Here is a 14352-nt window from a genome sequence, read left to right on the forward strand (position 1 = left end):
CTACGAGTCAAGGGCACTCTGTGCTCATGAAATAGTCTATAATCCTCAAAATCCACCTAATTGCCTGTCTAACCAAGTGAAAAGGGATATCAAACTCTGGTGTACATGTTACACAAAAGGTCATGTGTGCTTAGTTGAATCTAAGGTTGCTTAGTGTCAGCACATTTTGGGTATGTAGCAAACTGCGGAATACCTCTGCTTTGAGACAGACATAGCCTACATTGGCTTTTAGATTTTAAAATAAATATGCTCATATGTTTTATTCTCAATCAAAATAACATATATAAATTTGTTGGCATGGAGCGTAATCCCATGTTGCATATCCATCTCATGAGAACCCTCAGTCTACACAGCACAGCAACATCAGGTGTTATTTGAGACAAGATTTAGACAAAAGTCCATTTTGGATTCTACAAAAGAAAAAGAAAAAATTTACTCAAAGTGTTAGTTCACCCAAAAGTATTTAGCCTACTCACCCTTATATCATTCCAAACCCGCAAAACTTTCGTTCATCTTTGGAACACAAATTAAGATATTTTTTATGAAATCTGAACAATTTCTGTCCCTTCGTTGACGCAACTACCTCTTTGACGCTTTAAAAAGCTCATAAAGAGATCGTATAACTAATCCATGAAGTCCGCGGTTTAGTAAACATTTTCTGAAGAGACTCTTCAGACTCTAGTATGAATTTAGACTTATCTAATTCTCATATAAACATTGATCAGCAAACATAAACAAAAGCTCAACCGTAAATGCTTTGGCGCGCAAGAACAAGCCTCTCTTGTCCTCTCTGGACATAGTTGTATACATAGATGCCTCATCGGCCGCTTTGGACCATTGCTGCGATATGTCAACGAGTTCGCCGTATTGGTCTGGGCAAGACTGCTCAAGTAAACAGGTAACAGGTTTCCTGACAAAAAGTGCAATAGTTTACATTTCAACTGAGGGGGCCCAGCAACAACCTGCACCGGGGCCCCAGATTCACCCAGCTACAGCCCTGTTCACTGTCATAAGGCATGAAAACTCACGCTTGTCAAACATAGATTTTGTTTGTTTTTCTTGGATAATCATTGTGGAGACATCCCTAATATAATTTAATGTACATGAAATGTGCAAATTGTTTTTAATCGTAGAAATGGCTTTTTCTTTCTTCAACTCCAGTCTGTCATTTCAGCTTTTTTCACATTATATTATGTCACAGGACAATTTCAAGTGAATGTGAAGATGATTTGCAGATCATTTGATTATTTATAGGAAGCATCTTCACCGTTTCTATGTGTGGCCTCCTAACCTTATGCTTGCAGTTTAACACAATAATGTTTGTTTTATTGTTCATACCATAACAATGTCTTTAGAGAAATTTTATACTATAGTAATTATTTTCAATTGTTTTTGGCAACTTGAAAAAAAAGTGTTTTATTGGGTTGTAAAAAGTTAAACATTTAATGATCAATAAGCATTTCACAGACTTACTGTCAGTACACCATAGTTATACAAATGAAATACTTCCATTCAAATGGATGGAAACAGATAGAAAAGGATTGGACTTAAAGTGTTCCTTATCCTGTGGTTTCCTCTAGTGGGCAACATTAATATCACAGCTTGTACCCCTAATTATAAGATCATCCTTAATGGATACAGTAAACATTTAAGTTACAGCAGAAAAACAACTACAACTACAGTACAAAATAAATTGTATGAAATATAAGTGAAATTTAATGTCAGATGTATTATTTCAATAGGTCAGTTTTATGCTATAGCATATTATTATTATTAATAGCCTATATTATTATTATTAATAATATAATAATTATTATTAATAATAATAATAGCCTAAAAATACAATTGAGTTTGAGTATAATATAGTAGTAATATAATAACTATTAATAAAATAGCAAATTGTGTGTGTGTGTATGTGTATATATATATATATATATATATATATATATATATATATATATATATATCATAAACTGTAAAATAATAGTCAATAAAATAAAAATAGCAAATAAAATAGTCAGTTAAAAGTACATAATTTAATTGTTTAAGTCATATAATAATATGATAGGCAGGAGAGGTGCAGTCTGTTGGAAATGCAGAGAACAGTCCACTGACAAGCTTTCTTCAGTCTTCCTTGACGTTTGCGTTATCCTGGTTGCCACTGGCTAAAATGGGGAAAAAATATAAATGAGCCGATTAGATGACAAGCAATCAAAACTCTTTGGTTACATTGGACGGTTAAGCTCTATCTGTAATTCTGACAGCCTGAGCTATCCTGTCAAAGGCATCTGGCTCACTGCAATGCATGGAAGACTCACTTGCGATTTGGATTAATTCATAATATATGCTCAGACTTCAAGAGAATCATGTAAACTATATATTATTTCTCATAAAGCCTCAGTTCTCATAGCTAACTAGCGTTATCGCTAGCTATTAATAGTCTGACTTTGATGGCCATCTAATTATCAACAATGTTATAATGACCAAATAAAACCAAAAACAACTCTTCAGACTTACATGTGAAAGGTAATTCCCCGAGAAATGGTTTGGATTGTACGACGTTTTGTAAAATCTCAAAATAGTCAGGGTTCTTTTCTCAGTCCACTTATGAGAGTTACGGCAAGTTGCCTGGACCAATATGGCGGCGCCGTTGACGTACAATCCATCGGCCAATCAGGCTTCTATGTATTTTATATTTTATAGAAATAATAACTTTAAAGAAAACTTTATTGAATGATTTATGAACAAATCAGATAATACACATTTAAACAAAAGTTTCTTGAACATTCAAATACAGCAACAATGGATGTCGGGATTACGAAAAGAAGGAAGACAATGAAAAATAAATAGTGGGTACAAATATAAATTACAGTTATAAACAATTCAATGTACAGAGGCAGTAGATCATGTTACGCTACAATCAACAGCTCGTCATCAAATTTTAAAGTTTTTACTGACATTCAAGTAAATGTCAATGAATAATGTAGTAAATTGCACTTTTTCTTCACAAAAAAACAACAACTGTCTTCAGAAAACTAGCAATAGTGCACAAGTTTTATACTTTTATGGAGCTATTTTGTCTTTTAAGACTACCCTGTTTCATCACTCAATTGAAATCTCTGTTTTGTACTAGCACAGACACAGATGATCCATTTTATGAGTAATAATGTAGGAAAAAGTTAAATTTTAAGAGTAGAATTTTTATGGGGAAGCAGCAAAGGGTGGATTTAGTGCTCAGACAAATAGGTATTTAGCCATGTCTGGAACGCTTTGTCACTGCTTATCTTCCCCTCTTAATTCATGTCTCCTTTCCTGTCCTCTTCTAGTCTTGACTGGTACAGAGATGAGCTCCAGGAAGGCATACAGAGGGTCACAAATCGAAACTTACTCAAAACCACATTTTCACACATGGCACGTGGAGACTTTATCTGGTGATCTACTGCAAAATAAACTTAACAGCTTCTGTTTGTGAGTAGACGATGCAAATAGCGATGATATCGATTAGGCCTGAAAGTGATACATGTGATAAGGTGAACATTTGTGAAGTCAACTGAAACCATTCAAATCCAAAAGATTTTGATGATTTATTGTATTACACAAACCTAGTGACATGACCTGACTAGATCCTGAACTCTCATATGCATTTTCATTCAAGAGTTTCCAGATATCAAAGTGTGTCATGCTACTTTCTTATATGGAAGCGCACTGTTGTCATTTCCTTTTACTCTTAATAATCATGATTTGTGCAGTGATTGATGGACTTTTTACAACTGTCGTTTCGTTCCTTGCTTCTATCATGACGTCTAATTGCTTAACCATCCCATAGTCAACCCCCTGGTTCTAATAAAGCTGACAGTCTGCCGGTAAACGTCCTTTTAGACACCCCCCCGCTGCCCCCCTTTCTTCTGCTCAGCCTCTCCAAACCTCCTCCTGTAAATCCCATTACTGTTCGAGACCCAGTCTTCTACATGCAACCCATTCCCCACCATCCCTCGCTCACAGAAACCTCGGCTGCGCTTCATTCACAATAATTATAATAACGTCTTGCGGTTCAGGTATGAGAAGAACATACCTCAGTCTAGACGTAGGACGTTTCTTAATGGGCATTCCTGTGCTACTGCTTGGCGTATTTGCATGGCTAAAGCAAGCATATAGCATTACAGCCTTTAGGAACTATGTGACCACATCGCTAATATCAGCAGTACTCAAAACAGCGTTTTTGTTCAATGCACATTTTATTACTTCAAAGATGTGTAATGAAAGCCATGAAAATGAATTTCCTGTTTTGGAGGACTCTACAATGAGCTACAAAACCTCTGGCCCACTGAACTCTGTTGCTGAACAACTTTAAGGGTGATCACGCAAGCACAGCAAACCCTCTAGGATTGGTGTTTGCATATTTATTTGGGCAGGTAAATGTAATTCCATTGCTGTAACTTCACTGTACCATTTTATCACAGTAGTCGCATTTACAGTGCAAGCTTTGAATTCAATGCAACTCAATGCATAACATTTGACTGTGAAGATTCTCAGTTTGAGTCACATTTTCTCGCGGTCAGAGTAATGAATTTCTGTTTTTCAAGATGTTTCACCAAGTGGCCAGAGCTGTACATCTGGGAAACCAGACAACAACTGTCGAAGTGGATGTCACAACTTAGATGGACAAACCCCTTTGGACAAGTGTATCTGTATCTAAATGCAAGGATAACATCCAAGGGTGAAGTCAAGATTTTGGTCAGTGAGGACCCATCTTTGAAAGAGGGAGCCTTTACTTACTACAATTTCACACCAAATAACACCTTTAATCTCCACCTCTGCTAGGACACCAACCATAACAAGTTGATAAGTCAGTGTGAAGAGGTTAAATGCTAGAGAGTCTAAAAGATGACACTTGAGTTGTGTCTTGAGCAACAAGGAAACACAAAGAACACTCAAGTGCATTAAAGCATGCACACATGATCAAGAGTTTCAGTGAACTCCGATGGCTTTCACAGTCTCAAGATCTCAAAAAAGTACCTTTGGAATGTGAAGAAAGGGCAGATTCACATCACAAATGTGCTGTTTACGTGATGCTATGTCAATAGAGACTTGAATTTCTAAAGAATGTTTCCAGGGTCTTGCTGAATCAATGCCACAAAAAATGACAGCTGTTCAAATGACTTTGTACTGAAATGCTCACAACTTTTAAAACTGATTGTGTGCACTTTCTGATGTTATCACCAAAGTTTGAGTTTGATGACTGATGATAATCACTGATTTGTGATCATAACAAGCTTTAATGCTGTTACATCAGTGAAACTGATCTGGATACAGAGCGTGCTGCAGCTTCTATCATTAACTTCCTGGGTCTCTTGACTCTGTATAAAAGCAGGAGACAACCTTTCTGTGGTGCATACCGAGTGTGACTGAGCTGTCAACAATGAGCATCCTTTGGCATATAACTAGCCTACTACTGCTGAGTTCCTGCACTCCAGGTGATCACATCTAATCTACTAATTTATTTACAAAAGTTTGTTTCTCAGAATATGCTGTTGAATTGTTTCATAGAACTAAACTCTATCTTAGGTTTCTCCATGCATGATGGTATTGTTGGCGGTAAAGTCTCCATTCCACATAGTCGACCCTACATGGTCTACATTCATGAATATGCGTCCATATGTGCTGGTTTTTTGGTAAGAGAGGATTTTGTGATGACAGCCGCACACTGTAAATCAAGGTAGGTCATATTTGGAATTAGAATTATAGAATTATTAATTATATTTGGAATTAGGGTATACAACTTGCCTCACATTCCACAATAAACAAGTGACTTTTGATATCCAAAGTGGGAATATCTATGTATTGAAATATGGTAATACTTTACAAGGTTAATTAGTTAACATGAACTAAGAATGAACAATACTTCTTCAGCATTTATAAATCTTAGTTCATATTAATTAATAAGATTAATTTCATGTACTAATACTTTATTAAAATCATAGGTTGTATTAGTTAACATTAGTAAATGTATTAACTAACATTCAAACAATGAGCAGCTGTATTTCTAATATTAACAAAGATTAATAAACACTGTAACAAATGTATTGCTCATTATTAGTTCATGCATTTACTAATGTTAACTAATGAACCTTATTGTAAAGTGTTACCTGAAATATATATTTTTGTAAATATGGCCTCTGTATCTGTTTATTTTGTTGTCATCTTTAGTCATCTTAAGGTGTATTTAGGGGTCAATGACACCACATTTTTACCTGACGTTGTAGCTGTAGTTCCATTTCCACATCCACAATTCAAGGACAACGCACCAGGTCATGACATCATGCTTTTAAAGGTAATATATAACGTTGAACCATTTATAAATGGAATCACGCCTTTGAAAATGGACTTTCATAATAGGAAATCTGATGTTTGCAGAATATCATTTGGCTAAATCTAACTAACTTGTACTGAATACATTATTTAAAATACAGAAAGAAATGTAGAACTTTGCACCTTGCCTTTCAGCTTAAAACCCCAGCAACTTTGAACAAAACTGTGAAGACTATCGCCTTGCCAAAAAAAGAGAATCTCAAACATGCAACCTTAAAGGATTGCATGGTCATGGGTTGGGGCTTGGAGGATTACAATAGTGGGCGTCCATCAAGGGTCCTCAAAGAAGCAAATGTAACTCTGTTGGACTCTAAAAACTGCGAGACACCCGACACGATATGCAGCGCCGGAATGAGTGGACCAGCAAAGGTATTTCAATTGGCATCACTTACAAATTATTATATATGGTGTATTGTTAATGCATTCTGGATATACTAATAATCAAATGATATTGTCCACAGGGAGACTCTGGGGGTCCTCTTGTTTGTGGAGATGTTGCTCAGGGAATTGTATCTTATTACAAACAACAGTCAAATGGAGACTACTGCACAAGATACACTGACATTTCCCAATACCTTCAATGGATTCATGACACAATGAATCCCTGCTCTGCACCAACATGAAACATGGAAGGGCAACCTGGATAAACTCATTTAGTTCAAAACAAGTTGTTTGGTTCAATCATCCATGTTTGGTTTTACTATTAAAAATGTACAACATTCGGCACATCTGTAACATTAAATGTGCAATTTCAAAATAAAGGCTTAATCTTGTCACTGTTTCACTAAAGTCTAAAATGCATTTAATTTTCTGCATTTAAAATGTACATACCAAGCATTCACACAGTAGTTCAGTGGTTCTCAACCAGAGGGCCGGAGCCCATTATGGGGCCTCAGCAAACTTCCAAGGCGGGCTCAAGATGGTAGGAATTAAATGGTTACCAGTTAGATAAACCAGTATTAAATCCCTGAGGGTTAGTATTAGGGTTTCATATAACCCTAATTATTAAAACTGTAGTTGCATTAAGTGAAGTCTCACGCATGCGCAGAATGTAACGTAGACTTGTGTTAAAAATCACGGCGGAAGACAGTGAGCCTGTCTACCATTTTTGTTCTGACCAATATGAAAAATGGGCTGAATTATGCAAAGCTGTTCATTTGAACCAGTAAAATAACGAACATTCTAAAAAATCTAAACAATTCTGAAGACATTTAGAATTATTGCCATCGCAGCTAAATTACCAATAATTAACTTAAAAAAAAGTTTAAAGGCTGAGAAATGAGGTTAGTAGTACATGTTGGTAGATAACATTATGCTATAATTCATTTAAAATACAGCTATTGTAAATATTTTAATGCTTATGCAAACTAAGTGCAGCTAATTTAGTCATTTTTCAATATAAAACTTGGTGAAATGATTTCAGTTTTGTATATAGTTACTTTCAATATACTATGATATTGATAACCATGATCATGTCATAATCATGACATTTCGTACGGTTCCATCTTAAAAAACAAGCATTATATATATAAATTAAAGTTCTTATTTGAAGGAATTTCTAACTTTTATTGGTCATCAAACCTAAATATGGTAGCCTTATATGCGACTTCTAGATCTGAAAGAGTGGTGCAAATCAAACTCCATGTGAATTCGTGATGAAATGAATTCTCCCCCTAAGCTCTAAAATACCTCTGGAAGAAATAGAGTAAATGTTTATAAAAAAATCTTTATCCGGTAAAATAACGGGAAATGGGGTGCCTTGGAGTCAAAACTTTTGAGAACCACTACTGCCACCTTGTGGTGAAAGTGTACATCACTGCTAAAATTCCCTCAAGGGAAAAACCTATGCTAATAAACTTGTAAAGCAAAATACTGTACAAAATAGTGTAAACAAACTTTATTGAATTCCTTTGTTATTCTCAAGACTTTAAAATGAACACCTTTCTACTGCATCACCTTGTAACAATCAGCCTTATTGGTTGACGTTACCATTGTGACAACCACTTTCAGCAAAATACAGCACAAACTTCAATCTAGACGATCGATTGTTCGTCTCTAGCAAGTGTTTTGACGCGATCATGGAGAGATGAGTTCATCAGCACAACAGCTTTCCATGAGCTCTGGGGAAGAAAGAAAATAGAGGAAAAGAATTAAAATTAGAATAAATGGCATACATCAAAAGAAACTTGTTACTCAAACACCCATTTCTATTACAGTAGTACATCTGGAGATTACATTAGTTATTAAATCAAACGTGCATTTTAAGAGCAACTGCATACCTCTCATTTTTACCATGAAAATGAATTCATTTCATCTGAAAGGTGAGTTTCCTCCACTAGTTCTCAAATGCAACACGTCCAATGCATCAGTCTGGAAAATAAAAGCATATTTTACTATATAGTAGATGGGGACAACAATTGTAAGAACCATGCATTTATTTTTTACATAAACTATTTACATTTCTAGATTAAACAAGCAAGAAATTCATACAAAACTAAGAACGTTGAAAAAGGACCAGGCATGTCTATAGGGACCCCATAGTGAATCACTCAAAAGACGATGAGGCGACGCAAAGGCTACATCTCAAATTTTCAAGTCTGGTTTTGACATTAGTGACAAAAAGATGAGTCTTTTAAGTGGGTGCAGACAAAAAAAATTGCAATCAGAACAGGGACTTAAACATCTCATCTGAAGGGCGGTGTGAGGTACTTTCCACCAAACACGAGCGCACTATAAAAAGTAGCCGAGTCATGCAGCTTGTTACTTTCTTTTTAAAGGGGGAAGAAGTGGAACAGGATTGACTAGATTCTGCAGACGTAATAGATCACTGGTCGAGGCAATATTCGAAGAAAACATGGACAATGAGAACTGTTGTAGGATGCGTACAGGAGAGCAAAAGTTTTTACCTCACATTACAGGCCTATCTCCACAAATGACCTAGTCAAGAGAGCAGCTTTCATCTCAGGATTCTTGAGTCGGAAGGCACAACACTTCATTCTCCAAGGACATTGTTGATTTCCGAATTTGCTAGCAGAGAACTCTTGGATCCAATGAAGCATTATACAGAGCCATTGCTTGCTATACCATAACAGCAACGTTTCATCTTCATATTTGTTTGCTGAACAAATACTAAATTTTATTTTCCTAGATGAACATTTAAGATCCCAGAAGCTAAATTCCCAGCTAGCCATTCCAAAACATTCATCTGGCTTGCATTGAGATTAATATCGGAGGCAAAATAAATCAGAGCAGTTTCCAACCATTTTTTTTAATGGGCTTCATGAAGCCAGATTAATACAAAAAAGAAAAAGGATTCTGAGGTGTTGATATACAGAAACAGAGCACATTTCTTTCCAAGAAGGAACAAAACCTTGACATTTAAGAGGATAAGTTCAGTCCACAGTAGAGCATACTATTAAAAATAAATTTAGACTGTGCAAAGAGCAAAGTACTGTGGTTCATTAGTCCTAACATGAGGCTCAATGACCCACTGAAGTGGTTTACTCTTTGGATAATGAATATTTACAAATCTTTAGCAACATCAAGGAGGTTTGCCGGAGACAACTCCAACGCAACATGCCTGCCTTGCTTCACTAAAGGAATGCATCACAAAATGGAGGTGGCAAGGAGCCATAAAGGGCACATCACAGCTTATCAAGCTTCTACTGGAGGATCGGATTAGAATATTTTCTGATGGCGAAGCTGCCGCTTTAAAATTCAGTTTAAATGCAAATGCCCCTAGCACTTTCAGTGAGCCGATATTAAGAAATTGGTCCAAAGATATTTGAGGAAATTGGTCTTAGAAGCTATCAGGCTGTGTTGGACAGGTGAATTTTCACGCATGGTTTCAGAGACAATTTCTTAAACACATACTAAAAAGAAAAACAAAGACAAATTTCAACCCCCTGTGAGCATCTATAACAATCGCAAGGTAAAAAAAATGGCAGATACAGGAAGCCTCACTAGGCTTGAAAGTCTTATAGTAACTGAATGCTCATGGATTTTAGGCAGCCCCTAAATGAGAGGAACATCCTGCGGATACTTGACACGGTAAAAAAGGAGTCTGTCTTTAATAGAACATTTGAACCAGAACACAAAACGTAAAGAAAAAAAGTAAAAATAAAAAAGGTCTTCGAAGAGCGCATCTTTTTAAATACAGCCAGCGTAGTAGGGATGGATCTTGGAATCAGGATTTTTTTTTACTCGTGTGAAGCTGAGGACAAGAAGTAGGCAAGAGTGTAAAGGCACTGGAGCATTGTGAACATCCTTTCCAAAAAGTGAACTGACACTATGATATGATTCTTTTCGAACAAGGTCTTATTGACTATTCTGATCAAGTGCACAAAACCGACTTTAGTCGCTAATATTGAAAAATGACTTTTAGGATAGTGGTCAGCAGTTCCATGATAAAGCAGCCAAGTTGACTGATCTCAAAAGTTGAAATGGCAGTTCTCTTTCTGCTTAGGTCTAGACATTATTCTAACACCACAGTGGCCTGAGATCTATTGGTGCAGATTGGTGCAGTTGACTAGTAAAAATTAGTAATCAATCAAGCAATACATACCGTAGCTGTCGTAACTGTCTCTGTAGGATCCGCCAGAGCGGTCATATCCCCCCTGGCTCCTAAAACCAAAAGTAATATTTGCCATATTTAAGGGGTTCACGGTTACAATACCAAAAAAACTGTTCCTCCTGCACAACCATTCCAACCGTAAGAGATCCCTCACCTGTTATCCCTGTACCCACTGCCGCCGCTGGAGTACCCTCCACTCCTGTTGGAGTATCCTCCTCCTCCTCCACCACCACCGTATGAACGGTCACCTCCGCCATAGCTTCTCTCTCCTCCACCATAGCCTCTATCACTACTGCCATAACTGCGGTCTCCACCATAGCTCCTGTCGCCACCGTAGCTTCTGTCTCCACTGTATCCTCCACCGCCTGTTTAACCAAGAAAGAATTTAGCATACAAAGTCAACATGACATGAGCAAGCAAGACATTCAAGATGCATCCATTGAGGTAGACCATCAGCTTTGTCGTGATAGTTACATGGCATCTAGACCGCCATGTGTTAGCAAATGCATGCAAGTTTAATACAAACCTCTTCCTCTGCCACCCCTGAAGAATCCCCTGCCACCTCCAGAACCGCCTCTGAATCCACCAGACCGTCCACCAGATTTGCCGGCTTCATCAACACGAATCATGCGGCCATCAACAGACTGCAAGAAAGAGGCATTTTATGATTAATGCATTTTAGGCTCCAGTTAATGAATTTCATGTCACTTATTATTTGGTCTTTAAGGGATAGGCTGCCCAAAATTAAGATTGTCATAAATTACTCACATTGTTTCAAACCTACATGAGTTTATTTTAGTTGAACCACAACTTTAATATTAAATCGATTAAAATCAGCAGGCAACAAAATGGACACCATTAATTATTCAAGTTTACATAAACGTGTACACTTGACTAAATTCAGGTTTATAGTCGTTAAAGGCATCAATCTCCTCACCTTTCCATTCATTGCAGCCATGGCATCCTTTGCATCCTCTGGATTTTCAAACGTAACAAAGCCGAAGCCCCTGGAACGGTCGGTCTCACGGTCCCTGATGACATCAACTAAAACAAAAGGAGCGCATAATTATGAATAAAGCTGTAAAAACAAAATTACAATTATTGTAAAAAAAAAACAATTATTTTAAAAACAAAAAATATAAGTGAACAAACCTTTGGCAATGGTTCCATATTTGGAGAAGGCTTCCTCCAAAGACTGTTCCGTGGTATCATAACTCAGACCACCAATGAAGAGCTTTCCCTCGTCAGACATGATTGATATTCTGCCGAAAAAAAAGGTTTTATTATTATATATATCACAATATTACCACGCATAAAACGCTAAGAGACAAAAATAAACATAATAGTAAAATAAGGGCTGAACGGAAGTAAAATGGAGGCAAATTCGTCGAACTGCGTGGTCGCATCGTGTTTTTCAAAGTGCGCAAGAAGGAAGCGCCATTTTCTACCCACCCCTCCTCTTCCTCACAGCGTGCTGCAGCCATTTTGCCACAAAGAAATGCTTAGTCTTTTCAAAACCGTTTGAACTATTTAACTTCAGATTTTCGAATAAAATTATTTGTAAAGTCAAACTGAACACATCCATTCGATATTAGACGGGCTGGCTTTGTGAAAAGTAGGTCAGTGGAACTAGGTCACGACAAAGAGCTTTTGAGCTACAACATGAACAAAGAAAGCCATCTAATCCGACTGACCCAAAACGATGTACACACCACATGTGAAACATTATAATTAAAAACAGCAATTAAAACAAAAATTACTTTAAGATATACATTTTAAAGACTCAGAACACGAAAAACGCGTTTCGTTTATATACCAATTAACTAAAATGACAAATTAAACATCAGTACAATGCAACAACAGGACATAACACTTCATTTTACCATTGAAAGAACGTTTGATGAAGAAAAAAGAAGCTGCTGTATTCCTTACCTCACAGTTTTTCTCGAAGACACAGGAAGGTTGCAGAACGCGACGCCGACTGCGGCAGAATGAGACCGGGCACAGAAAATGGCGCCGGTTTAAATGCTTCACGTGACTGCAGATCACTGGGGGCGTGTCAACTCTCGTCGCGTCACAGGTCACATGAATAAAGAATACCTTTTGTCACTCTTTTTTGTACACTAAAAGATATTACTTGTTCTCAAAGAGAGATTTTATATAATCTTACGTAAATACCTTCTGATAAGATCTAAACCAACTTATAAGTAAACCATCTAATAAGCAAAATTAACATTTTTATTGTTGTTTCATAAAGTTTTGCAATATTTTAAAAAAATGCATTTGGATGTAGACTGGCTATGCCACATTGCAATGCTTGTTTAATCTATAGGCTACAAGTATGATATGTTTACTATAATTTTAACTAGTAGCCTAGAATCTTTTTAAATATAGCATTGTATGATCAAATATCCTATAGGCCATTGACAAAAACCCTAATGAAATAACCATAACGAATCAATCAATGTTTTTCAATATGCATATAGTGGTAACATTAGAGGTTGATTGTATCAATGAGAGAAACATATCTTCTAATTCACGACGCTAATAAATAAAATGGATTACCTTTCAAGGCTATACTTTTTAATGCTGAATCCACTCTACTGTTTCTTTTTAGGCTTAACCATGACTTTGGTTCTCAATAATATAGCATATTATTTGCCACAAAATAATTTTACTCAGTTTATGTATTTACTCCACATTTTAAATTTATATAAATAAATATATAACAAAAACAGCTTTTTATGTAAAATTCACTTTATAAAAGACACATTTCTAACTTTTATTCATGGGGATAACATGGATAATTTGACATGGTTTAGTTTACAATTTTTGCCCACCTTTTGGAAAATGGCATTTTAAAAGTAAAAGATTATCACTTGAACCAGTAGATAGCTGAGCTCCGCTATTTGCTAGTTGACTAAATGAAATGAATGAATGATATGATTGAATGATATGAATTCATATCTTCTAATTCAGTAGTGTTTGCATTGTTTGCAAGAATCACGACATAGGCTAATAAATAAAACGGATTATCTTTCAAGGCTATACTTTTTAATGCTGAATCCACTCTACTGTTTCTTTTTAGGCTTAACCATGACTTTGGTTCTCAATAATATACCATATTATTTGCCACAAAAAGTTTATTTATTTTGAAACCTACTTATATTATGTTTCCTTTCAATTAGACATGTGATTATAATTGTATAGGCTTCTGATGAACTTATAGCAACTTCTTTTATATCTTTATTGAACTCAAACCCCATACTTTAGGTTCACAGCATGCAGATTTGCTAAAATGTCTTGAAATCCTGCTTCATAAGGATTCCTAAACGTAAAATGGGTAAAATTAATGTAAAACGTTTAAAAGGCTGTTGTTTCTTGATTTAAAAAATACAAATAACTCGAAA

General features: G+C 36.1%; 2 protein-coding genes across 7 annotated transcripts; one reads left to right on the top strand and one right to left on the bottom strand.

The window, feature by feature from the left end:
• Positions 1 to 2021: 2021 nt before the first annotated feature.
• Positions 2022 to 13619, bottom strand: cirbpb (cold inducible RNA binding protein b). Of its 6 annotated transcripts, none has more exons than XR_013203349.1 (8): positions 12875 to 13008; positions 12095 to 12204; positions 11880 to 11986; positions 11469 to 11586; positions 11097 to 11307; positions 10934 to 10992; positions 8649 to 8739; positions 8252 to 8489 (listed from the first exon to the last, which is right to left on the bottom strand). XR_013203349.1 is itself a non-coding variant. In XM_077226585.1 (7 exons), the coding sequence occupies exons 2-7, from the start codon at positions 12192 to 12194 to the stop codon at positions 2125 to 2127; spliced, it is 636 nt and encodes a 211-aa protein (XP_077082700.1). In that variant the 5' UTR covers positions 12195 to 12204; positions 12875 to 13008; the 3' UTR covers positions 2022 to 2124. The 6 variants fall into 6 exon arrangements, 2 of the variants coding, with proteins under 2 accessions (XP_077082700.1, XP_077082701.1); XR_013203351.1 differs by having other exon boundaries at positions 10934 to 10997; positions 11095 to 11307; XR_013203352.1 differs by lacking the exons at positions 8252 to 8489; positions 8649 to 8739 and adding an exon at positions 2022 to 2165 and having other exon boundaries at positions 10934 to 10997; positions 11095 to 11307.
• LOC143736048 (granzyme-like protein 1) lies at positions 3413 to 7153 on the top strand. The gene is made up of 5 exons (XM_077226584.1): positions 3413 to 5474; positions 5566 to 5716; positions 6208 to 6331; positions 6505 to 6738; positions 6831 to 7153. The coding sequence occupies exons 1-5, from the start codon at positions 5420 to 5422 to the stop codon at positions 6990 to 6992; spliced, it is 726 nt and encodes a 241-aa protein (XP_077082699.1). The 5' UTR covers positions 3413 to 5419; the 3' UTR covers positions 6993 to 7153.
• Positions 13620 to 14352: the final 733 nt, after the last annotated feature.

This window comes from Siphateles boraxobius, unplaced genomic scaffold (genome assembly GCF_051911475.1).
Source record: "Siphateles boraxobius isolate OS27281-9 unplaced genomic scaffold, OSU_SipBor_1 13, whole genome shotgun sequence".
NCBI classification, from domain to species: Eukaryota; Metazoa; Chordata; class Actinopteri; order Cypriniformes; family Leuciscidae; genus Siphateles; species Siphateles boraxobius.

Coding starts and splice junctions, on each gene's coding strand:
- LOC143736048 (XM_077226584.1), top strand. CDS start 5,420: ATGAGCATCCTTTGGCATATAACTAGCCTACTACTGCTGAGTTCCTGC. Junction 5,717..6,207: donor GCCGCACACTGTAAATCAAG/GTAGGTCATATT, acceptor TGTCATCTTTAG/TCATCTTAAGGTGTATTTAG. Junction 6,332..6,504: donor ATGACATCATGCTTTTAAAG/GTAATATATAAC, acceptor CTTGCCTTTCAG/CTTAAAACCCCAGCAACTTT.
- cirbpb (XM_077226585.1), bottom strand. CDS start 12,194: ATGTCTGACGAGGGAAAGCTCTTCATTGGTGGTCTGAGTTATGATACC. Junction 10,993..11,096: donor AGTGGGTACAGGGATAACAG/GTGAGGGATCTC, acceptor TTTTGGTTTTAG/GAGCCAGGGGGGATATGACC. Junction 2,166..10,933: donor AGACAGTTACGACAGCTACG/GTATGTATTGCT, acceptor TCCCCATTTTAG/CCAGTGGCAACCAGGATAAC.